General features: G+C 37.0%; 1 protein-coding gene across 1 annotated transcript in view; it reads right to left on the reverse strand.

The window, feature by feature from the left end:
- LOC129746510 (T-related protein) overlaps nucleotides 1-26,258 on the reverse strand; it is a 45,889-nt gene that overhangs the window by 12,893 nt on the left and 6,738 nt on the right. The window contains exon 2 of the mRNA XM_055740186.1: nucleotides 11,055-11,333. Within this exon, the coding sequence (XP_055596161.1) occupies nucleotides 11,055-11,332 (278 nt within the window). The 5' untranslated portion in view covers nucleotide 11,333. The remainder of the gene's footprint in view (nucleotides 1-11,054; nucleotides 11,334-26,258) is intronic.

The raw sequence follows: 26,258 nt of genomic DNA on the forward strand, positions 1-26,258 counted from the left end.
TATGCTTAAAAATTTCCATTTAATTTATGCCTCTCAGATCGATGTCTGAGCTACCGCATACAAAATGTTGAGCATTAACATCACAGCCTATTACAAGAGGAATATTTTGTGATTCACAGCATGAAATTAAATATTTAAATCATCCGTAGGGGATGTCTCTTGCCGTCAGATTGGGTATAAATATTCCACTTAAAGCTTTGTTTATAAATATACATGCACGAGGAATTATTCGGGCATTAGTCATTCCAATTATAATTTTTTTTTTTTTTTATAACTTTGTTTATTTGAAACGGCTCATATCGAAGGTTTTAAGGGGCCGTTCACTAATTACGTAAGCACATAGGGAGGGTGGGGGGGTTTCACATTTGCTTACGATCTCTTACTAGGGGGGTAGGGGGGGTTTCCGAAAATCTTACGTAAGAAATGTTACATTGATAATTCGTCACAGCCATACGAAACCGTATTACTCAGGTTTTATTTTTATTTCTCACTACCTATTTGTTTGTAATTTCTGATGTTATGTTGTTAATCTTTAAATCTGTTTTAATTATTAAAAAAAAAGTTGCTGGTTCTATAAAATTAATAGAGAACCAATTCAAACCAACATGTCACCAGAAACACTGAATCACATTATTTTTTGTATTTGTATTTGTATTTGTTTTATTAATAATCATGTAACTTAAGATACAAATCTTTTGAATTGTTACAATTTGAATTTCGTTAGCTTATACTCGTTCCTTACGATTTTCATATTTGTTTTAACAATATTTTCAGAAAACCTGTCCTATGTTGTGAACCTCGTCAGCAAACGCCTCTTAAAACTAGATCTCGTATGAGCAGATTTGATAAAGTATGGGAGATTATTCCATTTTCTAATAAGCAGAGCTATGATGTGGGATAAGAAAATTTCTGGTTCGCAAGTTTTTCAACGATACAAGAAGTGAACGCAAATAATCTGGATTTCCAGTTGAATAAATTCTGTGAATCATTTCACAAGCACGAATTGCATACAATTCTTCGAACCGACACCCAATTAAGTTTGACTGAATATGCGAAACATGGCTAATTCTCGGAAGCCTATAGACATATCTAACGCACGCATTTAATGCAATGCGCAATCGATTTACTGATTGAGCCTGAGCATTCAGTATAAAAAAAGAACAATAAAGGAATAAAGGATAAACATACGCTTTAGAAAGATCGTCGCTATTCGCTTTTCATCATAACAATCTTTTTAATTGAAAAATTTATAGGAACAAAAAGGTGGTGCGTTCTGACACCACGATTTGCAAACATTTTATTTCGACTTCAGAAGTCTTTAAAAATCGATATGGAGGCTTTAAGATAATAAATTTCTAGACAGTTTTTTCAGTGATACCAACCAAGCCATTACCAACTCTAAATTTTAAAAACTATTTACCAAACAAAATCGTAAAACTTTATCCCTTATCGCAGAAGTGAATCTCAGCTTTTAGGTTAATTAACAACATGATTGTCGTTAAAAATTTTCGCACAAATTCTAGTAGCATAGAATAATATTATTGTTTAGATTTTTATGATTTTTAGTTCAAAAACAAAAACATTTTTCATGGTACCTTGTGCTAACCTGATCACGTGTCATTTTCTTATAGAATTAAAAACGTAAGATCTTACTAGGGGGGGAGGGGGGGTTTTGAAAAATCTTACTTTGTCTTACCAGGGGGGGAGGGAGGGTTGAAAATTTCCAAAATCGTGCTTACGTAATTAGTGAACGGCCCCTAAAGAGCCAAACCCTTGTTTTTGTATTTACAATTCATACATTGTATAGTTGAAGAAAAAAAGAATAAAGAAAAAGGGAAAACAAATTTATACACGAAGATCTATAGATTTAAAGAAAAGGTATAATTCGAACATGTAATCTAGGTCCACCGCAGCCAACACATCCCTCACTGGAACGTTAGGTGGTTTCCCTCGGGCCCGAAGGGAGTCTATTAAGTTCGCTCTGGCGATAAGGCGGTCCTCACAAGACCAAACAAGATGCTCGACATCATGGTAACCCTGGCCACAACCACACAAATTGCTGCTAGCGAGATTTACACGAAAGAGTAACGCGTCTAAGGAACAATGATTGGACATGAGACGGGAAAATGTTTTAATAAAATCCCGACTCAGGTTCAATCTATTGAACCAGGGTTTAAGGCTTACCTTTGGGATAATCGAGTGGAGCCACCGACCCAACTCATCTTCGTTCCATTTGCGCTGCCAGTTGACAATAGCGTTTCTCCGGACCAAAAAGTAAAATTCGTTGTAGGCGATTTGACGCTGATAAGTGTCGCCTTCAACTGCACCCACCTTTGCAAGAGAGTCTGCCCTCTCATTACCCGGTATCGAGCAATGTGAGGGGACCCAAACAAATGTGATTGCAGAACAGCGTCTAGATAAAGCACTCAACGTTACCCGTATCTTCTCAAGAAGTTACGGAGAGTGCTTTCCGGGCCTTATTGAACGAATAGCCTCAATAGAGCTAAGACTATCCGTTACAATATAGTAGTGTTCAACGGGACGTGTCACTATACAATCAAGTGCACAATGAATAGCTGCCAATTCCGCGATGTATACTGAGCATGGAGATTGAAGACTGTAAGAGGCACTAAAATTTTGGTTGAACACTCCAAACCCAGTACTTTCGTCTATCAGGGATCCATCAGTAAAGTACATTTTATCAGCATCGACGTGTCCATACTTTGCATCAAAAAGCCTAGGAACAATAAGACAACGATGTTGTTCCGGTATTCCACGGATTTCCTGCTGCATGGACAAATCAAACTGGACAGAGGAAGAGTCGTAGTCAGAGTGAAAAACACGAACGGGAGAGAACGACGAAGGATTAACCTGCATAGACATGAATTCATGATATATAGTCATATAGGGTAAATGTACCCGACCTTGGCACCTAAGGCATGGTCTACCCTTTTTTTCAATATTCCAACCTTCCTGTTGAGTGCACCATAGAACATCCTTCGAAGAATTTACTTGCTAACATGCTTAGAATTCAACAAAAATATGTTTTCTCTATAGAACTTTCATTATTGTGAGCAAAATGCATGCAAAGTACTCACTACGGTGCTCCAATTACTTGGCCGCCGTACCAATTGTTTGCCGTTTCAATGATCCGATTCTTGGCCACCAGCAATGTGCAATAGATCTTTACCAACAATGCTCAATTGACAGTTAACAGAATCGTTGGCTATTCTGAATATAAGGCCACTGACAGAATGACGTCAGCTGAGCGTAAAGTTCTATGCGACGATGGAACACCGGGCTTCACTCATACAACAAAAAGGCTTTTGAAAACATTGATGAAATTCGGTTGGAAAGGAAGCAAAAAAAAAGCTTTCATTTCAAAAAGTCGGAAGTCCAGAATTTCCACAAATTTTTTTTTTTAATTTTTGAAACTTTAAACTTTTTACTCAAATAAACAAAGTGATGATTATAAACACCTCAAGTTGTTTCAGAATATTTGTATATGAACAAGAATCATTGGTTTATGAATGACAACCAAACCTTCATCAGGGGGACCGATTCAGAAACGAATTATGTCCGCGAGTGGTTTGAACTTACTTTTTTTTATGAACATTAAATCCCTTTGATGAAATCTAAACTAACATATTATGTAAGAAAACTTTTTAAACTGAACACTTCCAAAATTTCTCCAATATGTATATAGTAAGTTACTTATGAAGGAATGATAAAATCAATCAAAGCCAATCAATCTAGAAAAAAGTATTTCAGATGGCATGGGCTTATCAAGACTAGCCCAGTTTTTCAACGTAGAGATTTAAAAAAAGTTGGTGTGGGCCAGCTGCCAGAATATTGAGGTAACATATCCGTTTCTGGCCCCGATTGATTCACATTCCTCGAAATTTTTTAAAGAGATTTCACAGTTCATCACTTTTGCGAAGTTTTTTACGACTTGAAAGGAAGTAATACTGAAAGGTTTGAGCCGTGTCAAATAAACTAATTATTACAAAAAAAATGACTTGAACGTGGTTGTTGTGAAAGTGGTATTGTAACGTTGAATTGAAATATCTTATTTTGAACTATTCTCATCGATTAGATTTTTCCAAATATTGGAAAAATTGCTTGGATTTTCTCAGTTTTTTTTTAATTTCCTGACTTGAATGCTAACTGGACAAATTCAGGAATGCTAAGCCTAACGACAGATTCATTTACGAAATTTATATCGTTCTGTGCATCATGATCTGTTGTCATTTATAAATCATTGTTTAAATTTTTCCTTCTGAGTTTTTATAGACCATAAGTTGATAGTAAAATACTCTAAGAGACTTGCGATTGCAACACATAGGGTTATTTTCACTACGAAACAACTATCTTCATATTGTGGAGTTTGGTTTCATAAAATAAGAAATTGAAAAATTCCTTGAATGGTATTTTAAAATTTTGCCCTTTTGAATTTGTTAGCTGAGATTCTGAGCTTCTAGCAAGAGCCATCTCGAATACCCGGGGCGTTGCGCAGTGGTTTGACACGCCAAAAAGATGTTAGAATGTAAACCTTGCTAAAACATTTTTTTTAATTCGACTCACATCTACTGTTATAAGGAATAATTGGAAAGAAAACGATATTTTCCTGAACTTCCAACTTCTGTTTCCAGGAAAAAATCCGAACAAAAATCCACAAAATTAAATCTGAGTATTTATATGGTTCCCAAGCAATAGAAAACGATTCCAAAACTCAATGAATTATGTATTTTATATACTAAAGTCATAAATTGCCATTGATCTAACAGTTTTTAGGTAAGCAAAACATCTTAAGTCTTGCGAGTTGCTTAATTTCACTTAATTTTTTTTTATTTCGAACCACTGTGTTCTGTAGGAGACCACGTGGCTTTTGCTCGGCAGACTGCAATGCAAATGCTGTTCTCACGCACACCAATGTACCATCGATTCATGGTTCCCAAATAGCGATTTTTGCATTTTCAATGCTTGGATATGACTTTTAGTCTGTCGAATCTTTTATGTTCTCCAACTTATTTCGATGCTTAAGTTGATAGAAACGGTCTTATCATACAACCCGATTAGTATGAAAACATTTGTGCGTTGTTTTAAACGAATTTTTAGGGAAAACATCAGCCCAAAAATACCTCTTTAATGAACATGAATTTTTTCCAGCTTCCAACACTGGTGGTGTATGTCGATTGAAGTTGCATGCCAAGAAAAGGAACAAAATTAGTTTTAAATTTTTATTCAATACCTAAATAAATATTAATTCTTTTGTCTTTCTAGTATTTTTAGATTTTTTGCCGTGTTTAACTGTAGGCATGAGTATTTATTGCAAATTTTTCAAATGAATGTCCGCGTTTGAAATCGCATGGGAATTTAACAGTTGCTCTAGAAAGGTGAGTTCATCTGATTTTCATACGGTGATTTCCAACATAATTGCCTCGGATGCAGATCGAAAAAAATTAACTACTTCAATAAAGTACAAACAATCAAAAAATTCGGTATGCAGAGATTTGAAACAAATTATTATCTTCGCAATGAAAATATATTCAAAATGTTTTAGCTCAATTTGGACCTAAAAAAACATGAAAAGACATGTTGGCATGCCAAGATAAGGACCATGCCAAAAAAGGGCTCACTTACCCTACCTTGTTTGAAGATTGTGCTCCAGAAGCTTTTCAAAATTTGCAATCACCAATGGGTTCATGATCTCACACCTGATGAGGAACCGGAGAGATAATGAGTAAAATCGATCTCTCAGTGGGAGTACGCCTGCCAAAACTTCAAGACTCATTGTGTGCGTTGAGGGCATACAACCCAGGGCTATTCGTAAACAACGATATTGAATACGCTCGAGTTTAATGAGGTGTGTTTTGGCAGCTGATTGGAGACAGAAACTGCCGTACTCCATTACCGAGAAAATAGTTGTTCTATAGAGTTTTATTAGATCTTCTTGATGGGCTCCCCACCAGGTGCCGGTAATTGTTCGGAGAAAATTAATTCTTTGCTGACATTTTCCTTTCAGATACTCAATGTGAGCTCGCCAGGTGCACTTGGAATCAAACCAAACCCCAAGATACTTAAAACACCTCGATTGAGTGATCGTTCTGCCTAGGAGTTGAAGCTTAGGTTGAGCAGGTCTATGTTTCTTAGAAAAAACAACCATCTCCGTTTTCTGTGGAGAGAACTCAATCCCAAGCCCCAATGCCCAGGATGACAATCTGTCTAAAGTATCTTGTAAAGGCCTGTGTAGATTAGACTCTGTAGATCCTGTTACAGATACTACATTGTCGTCTGCAAGTTGTCTTAGCGTACAGCCTTCAGAGATACAACTGTCGATGTCACTTACGTAGAAGTTATACAAAAGAGGACTCAAACATGAACCCTGAGGTAGGCCCATGTATGAAGTCCTTCTTATTGCAATATCTCCTTGCGCAAAGTTAAGGTGTTTCTCACAAAGCAAACTGTATAAGATGTTGTTCAATAGAGGAGGCAGACCCCGGGAGTGCAATTTTTCTGACAAAACCTCTATCGAGACTGCATCAAAAGCTCCCTTTATGTCTAAAAATACCGAAGCCATTTGCTCACGTTTTGCATACGCCATTTGTATCTCTGAAGACAGCAGAGCAAGACAATCGTTTGTCCCTTTGCCCCTGCGAAACCCAAATTGAGTATCTGAAAGGAGGCCATTTGTTTCCACCCATTTATCCAATCGGAACAAAATCATTTTCTCCATCAATTTCCGTATACAAGACAACATCGCTATTGGACGATACGAATTAAAATCGGACGCAGGTTTACCAGGCATTTGGATTGCAATAACTCTCACTTGTCTCCAATCTTCAGGAACAATGTTATGTTCCAAAAATTGATTAAATAAATTTAACAAGCGAAATTTTGCAATGTCCGGGAGATTTTTCAACAAGTTAAACTTAATTTGATCAATTCCCGGAGCCGAATTGTTACATGAGAGAAGAGCAAGTGAGAATTCTACCATGGAAAAGTGAGAGTCCAGTTCACTCCTTCCTGGAGGCACATTTCGAATTATTTTTTGCACAGGTGTGGAATCTGGACAGATTTTTCGAGCAAAGTTGAAGATCCAACTATGGCTATATTCTTCGTTCTCATTAGTTGAAGTACGGTTACGCATGCGTCGTGCCACTTTCCACAAAGTACTTAAGGACGTTTCTCGTGACAAACCTCCCACAAAATTACGCCAATACGCCATTTTTTTTCCTTTGATTAACTTTTTGAATTGATTTTCAAGGGAAGAGTACAGTTGGAAGTTGTCAAGTGTACCATGCTTTCGGAAGGCTTTAAATGCATTCGATTTTTCGGCATGCAATTGGGAACACTGGTTGTCCCACCATGCATTGGGAGGTGTTCGACGAATCGATGAATTTAGGATGGGTTTCGTTTGAGATTGAACCGCACTTTCATAAATCAAGCGAGCAAGGAAGTTATATTCCTCCATGGGTGGTAAGCCAAATACACGATCTAGGGCTGTCGTAATCGTATCTGCATATTTCTTCCAATCGATGTGTCTTGTAAGGTCATATGTCATATTTATTGTGTTTGAAGAGTTGACCCCATTGGGGATTGTAATTTCGATAGGCAAGTGATCACTACCATTAGGATCATAGACCACCTTCCACTGGCAATCCAATGATAGTGAATTTGAGCAGAGTGAGAGGTCAATAGCACTTTGTCTTGCAGGAGGTTTAGGCACTCGTGTTTTTTCACCCGTGTTCAATACTGTTAAATTGAATCTGTCGCAAATGTCATAGATTAGAGTGGAACGACTATCGTCAACTTGCTCTCCCCAGACAGTTCCATGTGAATTGAAATCTACGAGGATCAACCTTGGCTCAGGGAGCACTGAGCATAGGTCCTCTAGGTGACTCGGATCCACTGCAACTCTCTGAGGCCAGTACAAACTGACAACACATAAGTCCTTACCTCTTATAGTTGTATGACAAGCAACCGCTTCAATTCCGCCTGATAAAGGAAGGTGGATTCTGTTAAAGGAGTGGCGCTTATTGATCCCCAAAAGCACCCCTCCATAAGAATCGTCACGATCCAGACGGACAATATTAAAATCGTGGAATAAGATGTTAGATTGAGAAGAAAGCCAAGTTTCGGACAAAGCAAAAATATCGCAATTAGTTCTATGAATCAGAAAGTTGAACGCATCCATTTTTGGAATAAGACTACGACAATTCCACTGTAAAACAGTGATATCTCTGACCTCTCGGACTTGATTAGTCATCGAGAGAGAGATAAACACTGAAAGAAGGGGCCAAGTTTGCATCAATTGCTGAAAAAATGTCTTTATCATGGGGAGCATTGAAGTAACAATATTTCTAACGGAATCAGAAACATTAAAGGACGAGAATATTCCGTTAATAATGTCAGATAGTTTAAAAATCCCGGATATATTAGGTGTTGCCGACGAAACCACGTTCAATGTTGGAGTTTTGGATGTTCCGGCGACAGCTGGGTTATTTGGTGTCGAAATTGTCGCACGGAATCCAGGTGGAATTTCTTCCGGTTCATTTTTTTCAGTTGGTTTATTGACAAAACTGAAGGCTGGGGAAACCGCGGGGGTTCGTCTTGGAATTTTAGCAGAAGACGCTTTGGTACGCTTCCTGGAGTACCCTGATAGAACGAATGGGCGCCCTTCATCAGCCGAATCTGAATCCACTACATCAACTGACAGAGCATCGAAAACATTGTTAGATCGAGTGGGGGTCGGAGGAGAGGCGTTCTTTAAAATGGCTGCATAAGAACGATTGGATCGTTCTTTTAAAGAACGCCTCTGTTTATCCCAGCGGCTTTTGAATGCCTCACACAAGGAGATATCATGAGGTGAGCCTCCGCAATAGACACATTTCTGCTCTATTGCTGAGCAAGCTCCAACCTCATGACTTTCCCCACACTTGGGACAACGCGTCTTGTGACAGCAATGAGACGCTGTGTGTCCCAATTTAATGCAATTTTTGCATTCCATTGGGCGAGGCACAAAAAGCCGCACAGGAAGCCTTAAAATCCCGTCTATCAAGACATAGTGAGGGAGGGCGGTACCCTCAAAGGTTACACGAAATGAGGCTGACGGTGAATATTTTTTGACTCCATTTTCGGTGGTAGCAATCGAGAGTTGACGGCAGTCCAGGATTTTAACCGAGGTCGAATCGAGGCTCTTGAATTTGCCCATCCCTTTAGCCAAAATATATTCACACGTCAGGCTCATTTCAGTGATCACGCCCTCAATCTCTACATTTCGAGACGGGATGAAAACGTGATACTCTAGCCTGAAAAAGTCGCGAGCAACAATTTCATTTGCGGCCTTTAAGCTAGCCACAATGACCCGCAATTTGTTTGGTCTTATCCGAGACACTTCGGTTACGGAGGACCACCTTGCCAGATCTTTTGTTATCTGTATGAAATTCAAAGGTTTCGATTTAGGCCGGAAATAAACCACCCATGGACCAGAAAAAGACGAGCCCTCTGGGTAGACCCTGAGTCGGGAAGACTTCCCAGCAGTTTCGACAGAATCCATCAAAACTGCCCGGTGTGACCGCCCGCCTTCGCTCATAATTTATTACGAAGACTAAAAAGTCCACCGTAATAAAAAATGTACGAAGCTACACAATTCGAAAAAAAAGATAAAAGAAAGTAATAAAGGAAAAGGGAAATGAAATACCTGAAGATACATCAATGAATTGAATCAATTTGTTGTGGTTTGGTTTCCAGCTATGCCTCTGGTGATGTGGCTTTAACCAATGCAATGGCAGCTACCTCGTGGCTCGTTGGCAGTGTCGATAGTGCTTCCGATCAGCAAAACACGATTTCCAATCGGATCTAGGCGTCCTCCGTCTTCGTAACCCGCTTGCGGCAACCAATTCCGAATCCTTCAGGTGTCCCGACGGTTTACACTCCCGGACGAGTGGGGCAAACAAACAGCACGTTTTGGGGGATGATGGCTTTGGAGATGTTGTTGATGGCAACAAATAAATTTCTGCTCCGAGTGCCGTTGCTGTTCGGCAATTGACGACCGAACCAGAAGATAATTAACCACACTTTGTAGAAATTGCAGCGTTTATTGAAAATAAACTTCACTTCAAGTTTTGCTACGGTAGCGAGAAAAAATGCGTCCGTACAAGTCGAGCTACTGCGATCGAATGATTCCAATTATAATGAACACAGTAAAATTTTGTTTGAGCAAATTCCCAAAGTAAAAAGTTCCATTTCGGAAATAGGGTTCTTGGACCAAGGCGATTGATGCAGTTCCATTAAGGATTAATCGACCAAAGTTCAGTGAAGCGGTTTCTATCAAAGAATTTCACACATAATTCCATCACACACAAAAACCACGGTACCTTCGAAGCGACTTTTTAGACGCATAAAGCGAGGTGTAAAAAAATATTCTTAATGTTTAGCAACATTTGAATTTAAAAAAATATCTTTTGTGTCCTTTTTTTTTTCGTCTTGAGCAAAAAAAAAAACTTTTTTTTTATTTTTAGAACAGCAATGAAGTTTTTTGGTTCAATTTCCTGAAAAACATTAAATCTTTGTACGGTATTTCAATTACGAGGTATGTCTAAGGAACTGTACTAACTAAGCAAACTTGACCTAGAATATCTAAAATGGACAGGCGAAAAATTAACTGGAAATTTGATATGAATAATTTTATAAACAGTGAATGACTATTTTCCTTCCATTGCATTGGAATAACGCGATTGAAAATAAAAACGATCGATGCCATCGTTCAGTAAATTTTCAATATTGACACAATTTCTAGAATGAACAAACATTTAAGCCGGATTAGGACTGATCTAGTCTCAGAATGCGTCAGTGCTGAGTCTGGGTTTAACATTTACGTTAACCATTTCGTGGAAGATATAACTTTTAAAAACGGATCTGAGAAAGCTAGATGATTGGCAGTTGAAAACAAGGGAACTAAACAGTTAACCGAATTGAAATCCGGACTCTAAGTTCAAACAGATGATGAGACTAACGGTGAAGCGAGAAAAACACGCCCTTCGAAAACTTACCGGCCATTTTTGGTGACAATCATTTCGTTGGTGAGATTTTGAAACCGCAGCCACAGATCACGATCATCTAGCGTGACCGAGAGATTCCTTTCGCTGGCTCCGCCGCCCCGTCCATGATGACCGATCGATGATGATCCGCCAGATCCGTTGCTTCCTCCGCTGCTGCTGCTGTTCCCTCCCGTTGCTGACGTCGTAGTGCCCCCATTTGTCGAACCCGTCATCAGTGGATCGATGGCGGACAGAATGTGTGACGTCGCCATCTCATCCACCGAGCGCATTCTGGAAAGAGGTAACATTAAAGAAAAAAGAATTGTTTAACTTATTATTTGTATGTATCTGATGAAAAAGGTTTTTAATTTAGATTTTCTGGTTCCAAGTTTTTAGTGTCCATTCTGAAATCTCAGTTTCAAATTTGAAAATATCTCAAAGCTTAAGAATCTTATAAGTTTCTTGAATCAGTAATTCGTCACATAACCAACTTTTATCATGTGCTGCTCAATCCGTGTCCCATGGCAATAACAAAACAGGTTTGTGGGAAGAGACAAGTTCTGGAAAATTTAGCAACAAAAAACATGAACAAGCCATCAACGGCAAAACCCAAACAGATCCACTCCCTCAAATGATGCCATTTCGAGAAAAATAAATTAAGCACAGAAAATGCACAGCACCTAAAGCACAGTCAGTATAAACTCTCCTCGCCATCACTGTTCGTAATGATTTGTTGACATTTTGTTTGTTGCGTCATGAGACCGAGAAATTTGATTTCACGGTTTAGAGGAATCGGTTTAAGAAACCTTTCAGTTGGTTAAGAAACTTTGAACTTTAAACGTTGGAGACGGTGGTAAATGTAGAAATAAATAATGTAGGGAACTGTTGGGTTGCGATTCAAAAGAAGAGATTTATGGTCGCTATTACCTTCCAAACTTTAAGAAGAGTGGATGGAACATTTTGGTGTTTGTCAGTTGAAAGTTGCAACATAAAGCATGGATCTTCCTAATTCTGGACATACTGTTTATTATACCATAGCGCTCCTAGTTCACAGACTAATACAGACAGGACACTCTTTCCCAGGTTTTCGCTAGATTTATGAGCAATGTCGGCACCAGAGGCGCATCAATCGCACAAAAGATATCTAAGCTAGCGATGTAATTTTGGTCAAATTTTAATCTTAAAACTCAACCCAGACAACCATAAGTCGTATTTTCTTTTGCAGATTACATCGTATAGAATGTTATTTATACTCATTTTCGTATATCTGCTCCTACAATGTGCGGTCCATGCATATTCTTTATCATATTTAAAAGCATTGCATGATTTTATTACGACAAGAAGTATTTATGTACATATGAACTCGACCTTTGTGTACGACAATTCGCAAAAAATCCGTGGAACGACCGATATACGGTGATCAGCCGTGATTGAGAAGTTTGGTCGTGCTATGCATAAAATAATTCGAAATAAAAAACGTATATAACTGCATTGATTCGTAATAATGTGCATGCAATCGTATACCTTTGCAAATTAATTCGCATGTCAAATTTTCGTAAAACGTATTTACTGGCAATCGTAAAAGAATACAAAAAAGTTCAATAAAATCGTTTATGGTAATGGGACATCGATGATTGGAATCGTATTAAAGGAGGCTTAAAAATGTTGGTCTATTTTTAGATCATCGATGACGTGTTCTACGATTTAAAAGATTTAGGTTATAGAAATATACGATTTGCTTTTGATTTAATGCCTTTGAAGAAAATCCCCTTGAATTTATATATTCCAGATAGCGTCGAGGAACCATCATGAGCTGCTGATCGAATCGTCAGGGGATCAAGTCCAGGCGCTAACAGTAAATTCATGAACGTGAAAAAAATCAGCAATCAGTCAAATAATAAATGTGTACGATGTAAACTTGAATTTGACAGCAAAAACACATTTCTTTGAAATAATCTTATTTCTATTATTTTTTGGGGATGAATAAACCAATTGGTTTAAAATCCCAAAAAAAAAAAAAAATATTTTTTTTCAACTGACGGAAAATGAGAGCCCTGCACTCAAGTCGCAAAAGACGACCAAATAAGTCGTCAAACTTTCCATATTGTTACGAAAAATGTCGTATATTACAACCTCAATCATCTATATGATTATGTAAATTGTCATAGTATATTCCAAAAAGAATCAGGGTAGTCGTAAATGTTGCGCATGATAAGTCGTGCAAATCGTAATTTAATACAATCCAAATCAAGAATATGTTTGCTAATGTACCTATATGGCCTCCAAAATGATACGTATATACTGGTTTTGCTACATTATATACGATATGTTTACACGTATATTTGCACGTATATTTGCGTTGCAAATTCGAAATACCCAGCAAATGGTTGTCTGGGAAGTTGCTATGGATCGTCTGTTTTTGTTTGTTTGATAGAGGTACCATGAAAAGTGCCAAGTTTAATACCAGAGTTCACTCAGCAGAAAAAACGGGAAACATCTGTTTGAGAGCGGTAGGAGTCCTTTGGCCGGGCCAAACATCGCAGCAATAGTATTATTTGATTGCATGAAGCAGAAAAAAAAAATTTTCATCGGTAAATTATTAAGGGTTCAAATTATTCAAAAATATATTTCATTCTAGCTTTCCGATGCTGGTCACATTGAGAAACAATCTCTGCCATGTACTTCCGCGAGCTTCAAATTTTATCGGGCAATCCGTAGACGATCATCGCGTGGACCATCCGGGACACCAGAAAGATCAGTCTGAAAAGTGCCTTCATTAACAAAACCGCTATTCTACTGGATCCGGATCTATTTTACAGGGATTTTCGCCTAGGTTTAGAACCTAGTTATACTAATTTCTGAATAGAAATAGCGAGGAATGTGCGGTATTTGGCAGCGGAATGTTCCTGTATGTTTTTTTTAAGTTTTTGTCCCCTCTGCACGTCGAAACTGCGCAGTTTGGATGAATATCCAAATCCGCATGAAGCATCAATTTCAAATTATCAAATTTATTATAAACCACTCATAAATTATATTTATACAACACAATGAAACCTACATTTACTTACTATTTTACATTTTCAAGTTTGCAAGAAAGAGTTCTGAATTGGAAGCGTTTTTTTTTTTAATTTAGACGCAATCGATTTTGAAGAGGGAGCCGAGTGGTTTTTTTTATTTCATAACTTATGATTTTCCTCCCTAACATTTTTGAAACTTTTCTGCCTTGAAAATTTGAATAATAATTCTCGAAGGTGTAGCGAAGCACACGGGATCAGTTAGTAATAAACACAAATAGAATGACTGAGCTTTATTTCAAAAGAAAAATATTTTCCAATATATGTTGGTAAACCTAAACCTGCATTGCATCACCGATCTAGACTGTGTTCACAAATTTAACCCGCGCGTTTGTTGGTCGGATTGACCAGCCCCGGTGTGACCAAACGATCTGCCTTGTGTTCTTGACGCATCATGCATGGGCCTAAGCAGACTTGTCAGCACATCGACGAAGTCTGCGATACGCGTTCTGATAGCGCCTGATAGCGCGCAGTTAGATCCACCGCTCATCGTCGGAACCGGAATCCAGTGTGAACCTAAAAAACAAAATCGGCCATTCATCCTTGTGTGCATGGCACCGCACTATACGCGAGGCTTGATCATTTGGGCAGATCTTTGCCGAAGCTCTAGGGAGGGATAGAATTGAGTGGTACTGCGCTTCTTTCGTCCCATTGAGGCGTCGTCAAGCATACCATCTACTTCAACTAGTCATCCACCTGCTGAAAAAACAAATTTCGATCAAGGAAAATGTACAATATTTACTATTTCGGAATTCTCTGTCTCCTTTAGCTGCTTACTTCCGGGGATGTTCCGCTTTCACGGAGTAAGTTCACTGGCAATATCGGCAACCGCCACATTTAAATATTAAACGATTTTGAGGATTTTCCCACCCGAGTTTGTTTATTTTTTGACTGATCAATATTTTCCATGGCTACTTCGACAGTTGTTAAGGTTTTCAATGGTTAGGGGCAATGTCGATACCAGATGGCAATACAATCATGTAAGAGAACTTTTGCGAAAAATTGGAAAGAATTTTCTATGGAGAGTCATGTCTGTATTAATCTGTGCCTAGTTTTCGGATCTGGAATGTTTGACAGTACTTTGTTCAGAAATGTTTCCTCAATCAGTGCTGAAAATTTCATTACGATTTGTTTTGTTCCAAAAAAATTACACGTGATGGAAGCCGCGAGACAAAAATTAATTTTGGACACCCACGTCAAAAACCCGACGAGGTTGGGTTCAAAAATCGCAAAATCTGTAAAGATGGTCAAATCGACCGTGTGCAGCGTTCTCAAACGTTTGTAGCAGAATGTAGAAGCCAAAGGATGTGCCCTGAAGTTATACAACAAGATTCCAACGAATTACGACGGATGCATCCTCATGGATGACGAAACGTACGTGAAGAAGAATTTTCCCCGGATGATCAAATTCGTTTTTGCCGATAAGTTTGCAAGAAAGTGTTTGATCTGGCAAGGTATTTGCAGCTGCGAACGAGAAACCCCGGATTTTGAGAAAAACGAGACCATGGACTTCGAAATGTACAAGGAGGAGTGCCTGAAAAACGCTTTTTTCCGTACATTAGATATCACAAAGGACCAGCAAAGTCTTTGCCAGATTTGGCAACCTGCCACTACAGCAAAGAGGCACTAAAGTGGTATCAGGCCAACGAGTGAATTTTGTCGAAAAGGACATCAACCCACCCAATTGCCCTCAATTCCGTCCTATCGAAAATTTTTGGGCAATTGTCAAGCAGAAGATGGAGAAAAATTGCAGGACTACTCAGGATGCAACAGAGATGAAGAGCTTTTGAATGTGTGCCAACTTTGAGTTAAGTTTTGAAAATGTACTGTACTGTAAAAAAAAAGTTTCATATTGAACTGAATTCCGTCCTATCGAAAATTTTTGGGCAATTGTCAAGCAGAAGATGGAGAAAAATTGCAGGACTACTCAGGATGCAACAGAGATGAAGAGCTTTTGAATGTGTGCCAACTTTGAGTTAAGTTTTGAAAATGTACTGTACTGTAAAAAAAAAGTTTCATATTGAACTGAGAAATGTATGGGAGATAAAGGCATAACGAGCATCCGGGGGAAAATAAGCACCCCTTGTTTCTACAGAAGTACGTATTTTCTTGAATAAATTTTTATGAGGAATAGTTTTGTAGTTCCTCTAGTATTAATTTTTCAGCAAAAAAGCAGTTTTTTTTACTCTTCACTGAAATATTTAAAAAAAAACCCAACTTCTCAAGTGACGAAAAAATTCAAATTTTCAAGCACCAGAAAATAAGCTCTAAAGATCAATAAACCATCTTGATCTATAATGTACACTCTACTCTACTACATGATATAGGTACACATTGATCTTCAAGTTTGTTTGTTGAATTGAGGCGAACAGAACATCATTGATCGGCGCACGATGGACATTTTCTGCCGTAGAATCTACAGTGAGCGAAATAAGAATATTACCACTATGTGTTTTGCTTGTTAAAATATGAATGATTGAAAATCACCGAAATTTTCTTCTACAATTTGTTTTGAATTGTTTAACGGATAAATCAAGCATAAGTGTCACACATCACAAAACAAAAAAAAATCATCAAGGTTACTTAATGTGAATTTCTTGGACCGATAATGGACAGAATAATTTTGTACTTTCCAATGGAGCTTGATGGTCCAGACGACTAGCAGTATCATTGGTATGATTTGAAATCGAATCGGAAGTTGAGATGAGCAGAAATTTTGGCAATGATATATTCTTGTGCTGGTGATTTCTTTTGCGAATCCGGAGAAGGTTTCTGCAGCGTGAACTTCAATAAAACTGGGTTTGGTAAACTACCTCGAAATTATGAATATGGACCTAAATAAACCTGTAAAATTAAATTTGAATCTTCATTTCATCATTTCATCATTTCATCAATGACTTGAAACTGCAAAAAGTGAGGTTTACTGAATAAAATCTAAATTTTTGAATTCCAACCTGTTTTTTTCTTATTCAAAATAAACCCATTATGTTTGTTTTATCATTTTACGTCATTTTATTAAAAAAAGTAAATAATTTGGTAAAGAATTACAGCTCAAATGTCAAATTACTTTGTTCTAGAAGAGCATCTCTTGAAGCCCCTTTTTGAAACCTTCGAAAATCTATGGAATTCTAGAAAATTCCTCAAATTGTAGTTTACTATTCAAATAATTCATAGAAGCATTATTATTCACTTTTACATAGTAAATTTCTAGAAATAATCTAGTTTATGTTGAAAAACACAAGTGGAACTTTTCTTATTTCGCACCCTTTTTTCATACTTTTGGTCCTCAACGTCAATGGCAACGTCCAAAAAAGTAAACTTATGTTTGATATATCCGTTGAACAATTCAAAACAAAATGTCGAAGAATATTTCGGTGATTTTCAATCATTCATATATTAACAAGCAAAACACAGAGTGGTACTATTCTTATTTCGCTCACTGAAGTAGCGAATTTGTTTCGATGGAGTCAAGTCAACTGAATCAGAGTGCCTCCAGCTACGGGCGGATACATATTGAGGAAAAGTAGGCAAGGGGTACCAAAAGTTTCTCATTGGTGGGGGGGGTGGAGAAGGAGGGCGTTTTGTCAGCGAATTGTTCGCCTACCATACCTACGATTACGATTGCCTGTCACAAGATGGACGATTCCGTGCATTGGTATAAGAACACACCTGAAGCTTTACACGCCTTGAACTGAATTATAGAGTTGCAGCTTGACAAATTTCATCTGACGATTTGGCCTAGTGGTAAGGTGTCGAAGAGGTAACTCAGACGACTCGAGTTTGAGTAACAGCTAGTCACATAATCGGCCGAAAAAGTACCAGAAAATAATTTAATAGTGTTTGTGAACTGTTTGTGTTCTACAAACAGGCATTCATTATGTTGTTGTTGTTTTGCGTGGTGAAGGCCAAGCCTCACCATATTGTGCAAAGTACATCGATCATGAATGGAAAATGAAAAAAAAAATCGCCTCGACCAGGAATCGATCTCAGGTCCTCTGAGTTACCTCTCCAGTACCTTACCACTAGGCCAAATCGTCAGAAGAATTTTTTCAAGTTGTAATTCTTTAATTAAGTTGACTTATAGAGTTTAAGTCGCTGCTAGATTCAACGGCAGAAAATACCCATCATGCCCCGATTTATGGTGCTTATATACTGCCCCAGTACACAGTGGGATGGTTCCATACAAAGGCTGGCCAAGCAAAACCATGTTCTTGTAAATGTGAAAAAAAAACTGTAGTTTTCATAATTTTGGGATGCTGAACACGAATTTGGCATCCATGTTTAAATATTTCAGAGCCATTTCACTATTTCTAATATTAAGAAAATTCATTTTTCGTGAAATTATTAGATCTTTGATTACTGGGAGCTTTTCCTGTAGAAAACGTGTTACAAAGTTTAGGAACGACCCCTTGATTTTAACTAATCTTGCTTTTACAAACCATTTTCTCACATTTAAAAATTACAATTAAACTTTTTACTACAAATTAAAATAATCTTCATCTTCTTCATTTTATCCAGCAAAACTCTAATAATATCCAACTTCCTTTTTTCTTGAATTAAATTTTTTCCAGAATAGATTTGCAAGGCAAATACATATGTTTCTTTTGCTCAACACAGCTGAAAATTTTCAAAACTATACGCAATTTAAAACACGAGTGATCTACTTTTTCACCAGTGTGATTAAAAAACACATGTAAAGACTTTTAATTTTTTTGGTATGAACTTAATTTTGTATGATATACGTTTACACGCCCTGATCTAAAAACTATTTCTCAATATAAAATTACATCGAAAACCATGTAAAACACGGCAGATCCATTGTTTTCCTTTTTTTTAAAGTATTTTTTTTTGTTTTGATTTGAGATGGTGGTTTATAGTGTGAAAAGCCAAAATTTTGCTTGCGCAGTTAATGTTGTATTCATCCCGGCCAGAATTCTTTCAGAATTGTAGGACAGGAGACAGGAGCTAGTTTTCGACAATTTTTTAAGGAAAGGTTTATCTTTCTATTTGTTGGCTCAAGCTATCTTTGTTCATATTTTTCTATTTTTGCTCTCCCACTTTATTATACATTGAATATAAAAATTCTTCTAAATAAGTTGTTGAATAGAAGTAAATTAATAACTTAAAAGTAACATTCTAAATCACCATTCAAATTCAATGCCATCGATCAAATAAGGATAATTTTGAATCACGATAAAACTCCCATTTTATTCGATTAAATGCAACGTAAAAGGAATCAATGGATGGATAAGGCTATGAAATCAATCTTTTCGGTAATTTATTTTATATTTTTACTAACATTTAATGAAATTTCATCTGTTTTTTTAAACTGTCGAAAACTAGCGCTGAAAATTCACCTAATAATCTGTTTTTCGACACCTTTCTTCTTGGGCAAATATTCATATTCCTGAGCTAACAAATAAAAATATGCTTGTCGAAAACTAAAATTGAATGTTGAAATCTAGACCATCTAGAAGTTTTTGTAAAAAGATAATAAAAACTTTGTTTTGGAACTTTTGATCAATTTAAAAGGTAGAGAATCAAGAAAAAACTCTGATTCATATAACCAATCATATTTGAAATGAAAAACTTTAGCAATTAATTTATTTACATGGTTTTTTGACAAATCAAGCAAAAACAGTCGAATTCTAGGTATTTTACCCTATTATAGTAGGTTGGATAGATGAATTAAAAAAAAGTGAATCTAAAAATTTTCTTTCAATTGCAGGAACGGTAGATTATTGCAATTAAACACAAAGATCAAAAGACAAATCAATGTCGACATTTTGTGATGTTTAGGAGATTCCAATTACTATGATGTTCTGGAAGGATTCGATGATGCTGCAGACACTGATCGGCAAAACATCGTCCTGCCGGAAGTAATTGAAAACAACCACAATTCTAGCTGCCCGAGATAATTGGTGTTTTTTTTTGTATGTAAAGTAGCGGAAATATATGTTAAATAAAATGATTCATGTGGCGTATTTATTCATAAAAAAAATTTGTAACATTAACGGTAATGTATTTTGAAACTAATACCCCTCTGTATTTTTACACGAAGGTTTATGTCATCCGATTTCGTACATTATTTTCGAACTGTATTTACACGCCTTAAAAATTACATCCTAGAATAAAATACACCGTGGTAGAATTTTATATCAAAATCGATGTTCCGTTTTCGTGCTTCGTTTTAGATCTAAAATTGCACAGATTTTTCTTGCTGTGAAGAGGACAGTTACATTTATTCATACATAATTTGTTGAAAACAATTTAAGATATTTCTAATTGTGTAGTATTCCGGGTGTTTTAAGCTCAACGTTAAATAGAATTAAGTATTTAATTTTAAAAATTATCAATTTTTGCCAAATCGAAACGAATGTCATTGAAACTATAAACTACATTTGATTCGACCAGAACGCCATCAGCATGTTTTTGAGACACTCCAACTTCATGTGCAAATATTTTAAAGTAGAGAAAAAATCTAAAATGTTTACGAACCAAAATCGATAGTTTGTAATCCAAGGAATTCATTTCACTCAATCATACTCATTTTTTCGTTCTTGTATATGATTTATATGAGATTCAATTTTTTTTGCTTCTAAATTTTCTCATTACGCTCAGTTCGGTCTGGTCGATGCCCGGCCATTTAAAACTCAAATAATTCTTATTCTTAACAAATAATAAGAAATATTATTGATAGGCTATGATATCCTGGATTTAAGGTTATTGATTATTCTTGATTTCACGTGTAGTTTCGAACTGCTTATTGAGTTACTTAATAGGGATAATTAAAAAAACTAATGAGCAACTTGTAGCCGGTTAAAAATTCATATTTGGCTTCGAACTCACTCTGCTAAGCCCATTGTACAAAAAACTTGAAAGCGCGCAAAAAAACTTATTTTGTTTTTGTATCTCATAAAATAAACTGTGTTCCGGTTTCATTTACATACATTTACAAACAAGAGCGGAGTACCTGTAAATGAGCTTTGGTTCAGAATTCTCTAGTTACTATTTCACTGGAATTTCGCATTTTAATCAGTTTGTGTGATAACGAATTTCTTGATCAACAATTAAAAATGGGATGAATTGTTTCAAGTATACTTAATTGTTATGGCATCTCAAAGATTCATTTATGGACGACCCCTTCGAACCCTTTTGTATACAGTCACAAGCAGAGCAAACTGTGACAATCAGGCTTTTTTACAGAAAAATCACATTTTTGTCGAATTTTTCAACACTTAAGGCAGAAACACAATACAGCGTCGGTCGTCGCGTCACGTCAGCGGTCAACGCTGTCGATAAGTACTAAAACGCGGACGCGACGCACCCGACGATTTTTGCATCACAATTCAGCGTCAAGAGACATCTAAGATGTCTCTTGACGCTGAATTGTGATGCAAAAATCGTCGGGTGCGTCGCGTCCGCGTTTTAGTACTTATCGACAGCGTTGACCGCTGACGTGACGCGACGACCGACGCTGTATTGTGTTTCTGCCTTTAGCCTGCTGTGATCATATTTTACTTTAACTATTTAATAAAAGAGATTTGTTATGTGATGTGTTTTATACAACATTTTATTAGCACTTCAAGTTTATACAAAAAAAAAACTAAAATATTATTAAATGGCTAACTCAAAAAAGACAAATCATTTTGGCTGATTGCTAGCGATTTCCCACTGTGTAGTGGGTTCTCAACTTGCCCAACACAGTGATTGATTGACGTTATTTGAACGCATTTATCAATGTTACTATCGACTTTAAAAATTTCCTACCAGATACGAAACGAACTTTTTTTGCGCCTGAATAGAACCAAGGATGCAACTCACTGATCCAGTGAAAAACTCAGGCTTGAAAAAAAAATCTTTAGAGAGAGGCTAACGATTAAAGTCGATAAATTTTTTTTTGAGTAATTTGAGATTTTATAAAAGTAATTTTTTTTCTACAAAGTACACTATCTGACACAAATCATTTTTAAATAATTTACAGAATTTTAAAGGTTCACGTTTTAAAATAATTAAAATTCTATGTTTTTCGAACCAAAGTATCAAAAGTATCTTCGACGTAAAACCAATAAAGTTTAACCAAAATTATGAATATTGACAAAATAAGTCAAAGTTATGGCAGTATGAGAAAAGCGGATAAAAAAAATCAACAAACTAAAGTCTGTTTCACATAGAATCTAGTCGCATTTTTCCATTTCATTTTGGAGATACCGTTTTCCGTTTGAGCCACCACAATGGTGTGTCGCGTCAGTGACAGCATTGTACTAAAACGCTTAACTTGTTCTAAACAGCAGCGTTCTCCAGCGTCGACGTTCTTGTTTTGAAATAAATCAAAATTCCAGCGCGTCAGCAGGGTTTTTAATATTTGTTATTTATGTTTTTTGTTGAAGTTTGACACAAATATTCTCAAAAATAAAATTATCGTCATTTTTCTGTGTTTTGTAATGTTAGGCACCCCGAGTTTTGTCTAAAAAATTCTGCTTGTCAGCCTTGTCAGTGGACGCTGTATTGTGCTGCAAAAAATTCCCAGTGCGTCGCGTCAGCGTTTTAGTACTCAACGACAGCGTTGACAGTAAATTCGGTGCTGCAACGTTACCGGAAGACTCTTATGGTGGATCGAGCAAAACAAACCAGGCGTTAAAGTGGAACATATGACCGGAAGCTGCGAGCAAAGGTAATTCGATCAGTTCACAATAATCCTGGAATCTCCTTGCGTGATTTGGCGAAAAAGTTCAAGACGAACCACAGTACAGCTCGACGAATTTGTTTGCGAGAAGGCTTGCGGTCGTATCATGAAAGCAAACACCCCAACAGAACAATACCTGGTTGCCAAAACCAGGACAAGGAAGTAGTACGAGAAAGTGTTAACCAAGTACAACGGATGCATTTTGATGGACGACGAAACTTACGTCAAAATGGATTTTGGACAAATACCCGGTAACAAATTTTATCTTGCGAAGCGTAAAGGGAATGTTGCGGGTAGATTCAAGTTTGTTTTCGCAAATAAATTTGCTCGTAAGATGATGATTTGGCAAGGGATCTGTAGTTGTGGGAAGAAGACTAAGGTTTTCATCACTGAAGACACAATGAATGGAAATGTTCACAAAGAAGAATGTCTCCAGAAGAGAGTTTTGCCATTCATTCGGTCCCACAGGTCCGGTGAAGTTCTGGCTGGACCTGGCAAGCTGCCACTACAGCCGGGATGTCGTTTAGTGGTATAAGGAGAACAAGATCGATTTTGTTGAAAAAAGTATCAATCCACCAAACTGTCCGGATTTTCGTCCCATCGAGAAATATTGGGCAATAGTTAAGGGCAAACTGAAGAAATGTGGGAGAACCATGAAAAAACCCGCTCAAATGGAAAAGTGGTGGAACAAGATGGCGAATGAGGTTACCAGCAGTACTGTGCAGAAAATGATGGGTGGTATCACAAAAAAAAGTTCGAAAATTCATCAAAAAAGCTGACGAATGATTTTTATGTATTTTTTTTTCCTTAAAGTGCAATAAAAACCTTACAAAATGACATTTTTACTTTCGTTGTACGTTATTTCTTTGCGGAGAAACGATCTATTTTATCCGACCAGATTCTATGTGAAACAGACTTTATTTAAGAAAGATATTACTCAAAATCAATTCAAATGCAACAAGATTTCCAATCAATAAAAGTTTTTCATAAACTTCATTTCAAGTGTATAGTAAAAACTGCTTATACCTAATACTATTTGAAATTGGAGGGAGGTGTCAATGTCTTTCTTAAACTCAATATTAAAATTTCCATGCAATCAATATGTTTTGTTCGTTGAAAATACAAGTTTAATTAAAAATCTTCAATGAGTCGATTGCATTTTTATTTCAGGCAATTTTAACAACTGAAGATCGTGCTGCGAAAACAAAATAGTCACATCATTCTGCACCCACGTGTCAACAAACATAGGGGTTTCCATTTTTTTTTTAACAATTGATTTTAGAATTTATGCTACGTATATGATAAGCACTGAATCGCTACTGTTGCATAAGGGTTGAAAGCCGTGATAAGTACAATTAAGTGATGGTGCATTTGTTATTCAACACTAGCACTAAGCTTTTGTGGAATAAGGGAAAACCTGAGACACCCTGGGGCAAGTTGTCTTATGAAAATAAAAAAAAACAGATCATGACAGGTATTTGGATTCCAGTTGTGGCAGAGCAATACGAAAAGTCAAGGACATCAAGTTTTTTTTCTTCGTTTTGTGCATTAGTAAAGGAATACAGTGAATTTTTATTAGAAATGTTCTCCATGAAATGATAAAGCGCCTGAAAAAACTAGACTGAACCCAGTTCCGATACCTAGAATTAACGCCTTGAAGCTTGATTTGTTGATCAGAAGCTGCAGCGGACCATATATCCCAGTCACAGAATCATCAACCGTTTCGATAAAGCACGAATCGTTTATCAACAACAATGCCTATCACGTACCTACATACGTCACCAACTAAATCGAAGACAACGACGACGTCTTCAGCTGAGAAAAACCTGGAACCTGTTCCGCGACAGAACACATATATAAACACCCAATTAACACCATCTCGGCAGCACATCTTCCAGCAACCACTTAGCAACATCGACCAAAACTGATACCATTCAAATTGGGAGATAATTTTCGGTTTCTTTGCCGATTCGACCCCGATATGAGAACAACATATAATCCTACAACACGGTCGTTGCGGGCATCATCATATGTAGGATTTTGGTCAATCATTCACATAGAAGATCAAGTGATTGAATCAAACGTTAGGAGATCATAAGTTAGTGTATTCGTGTTGCTGATCGTCACTGACCTCGGTTGGTGCATTTTCCTTCTTTTCTCTGTTCAAAGTGCCGAAGTTCACTAATAATCTGAAGATGGTAGAAGAGGGGTGTTCCTTGGGTATCACTGAGAAGGGCAAAATGCTGACGGACGGATTTACAACCTCCTGCGGAAATGTCTTAATCAATCCGAGTAGCTTTGGGTCGCGATGCCAAAGCCCCGAATTGTTGGTTACCTGGGACCCAAGCGGGAGATGATGGCGAATTGGACCCATCGATCTCGAACGTGTCGGCAAAACGGGCTTCATCTCAAAGGGACAAACACAGAAGCTGTCGAGAGTTGATTGTCCATAGGTGTTTTATTGGAGGATCGAAAATGCCGCAAGCTTTCGGAATCCGTTCGTTGGTCCGTCGTTGGGATTTAAATTTTTATTGTACTCATCATCACGAACGCGAGCATCGCTTCAAGAATGAGAGATGCTCAAGGGATCGGTGCTGCCGAACGATGTCCCACAAAAAAAAAGAAAAATAGGTATTTCTCTTGACCCAAGCCCATTGATGGGAACTTTGACTGCGGGTTTTGTTCGGTTCATGGAGATCGAAGCCGGTGCAAATACCTACACACAACCTGGATTCATGTCCGAGTACGATGCAAACGCACACAATATCAATATTTTATTGTTTATCGGTCTTTTATTGGAAAATATCATTTAATTTTTATCGTTTTATGGCGCGCTACAGTCTGTGTCTTTGTTTATGTGGGCTAATTGGGGCTCACCATTTGCCGATGCTCGAATGGACTGAGATGAATATTGAAGATCAGTGGCAGGAATGAATCAAAAACTCATTCCATATTTCATATTCCGTTGACTTTTGAGCTTAAAAAACTAAAAGATTTTCTGCATTCAATAAACCTTTTAAAATAAGATTTGAATCAGCGAGTAAGGCTTTAAATCCAGACATGAAATCTTAACGGAAGAAGATTAACATCTACTTCAAATGCAAATGGCTTGTGGACTTTACAGTAGGGTAGCTAAACATTTCCAACCCTCTACTTACTCCTCGATGTTTTTTTTTGCATTTGATCGCATAATTCAGTACTGATAAAGAATTCAAATGATATAAATGCATGAAGAAGTAGCAAAATAAACTTTAAAGGACACGATAATCTTAAAAATATCACAGATTCAATTTGGATAAAATTTTCCTTAAAATTTTCTCGAAATTCCCGTTTTCGCAGATTTGGAAAAATTAAACAAAACGAAAAGTTCAAAAACATTTATCTCAGAATTCAGAATTACTTGCTTTCTTAGAAAAAGTTGATCATTGAGTTTAAAACATAATTTTCAAAATAATT

This window comes from Uranotaenia lowii, chromosome 2 (assembly GCF_029784155.1).
Source record: "Uranotaenia lowii strain MFRU-FL chromosome 2, ASM2978415v1, whole genome shotgun sequence".
Taxonomy (NCBI): domain Eukaryota; kingdom Metazoa; phylum Arthropoda; class Insecta; order Diptera; family Culicidae; genus Uranotaenia; species Uranotaenia lowii.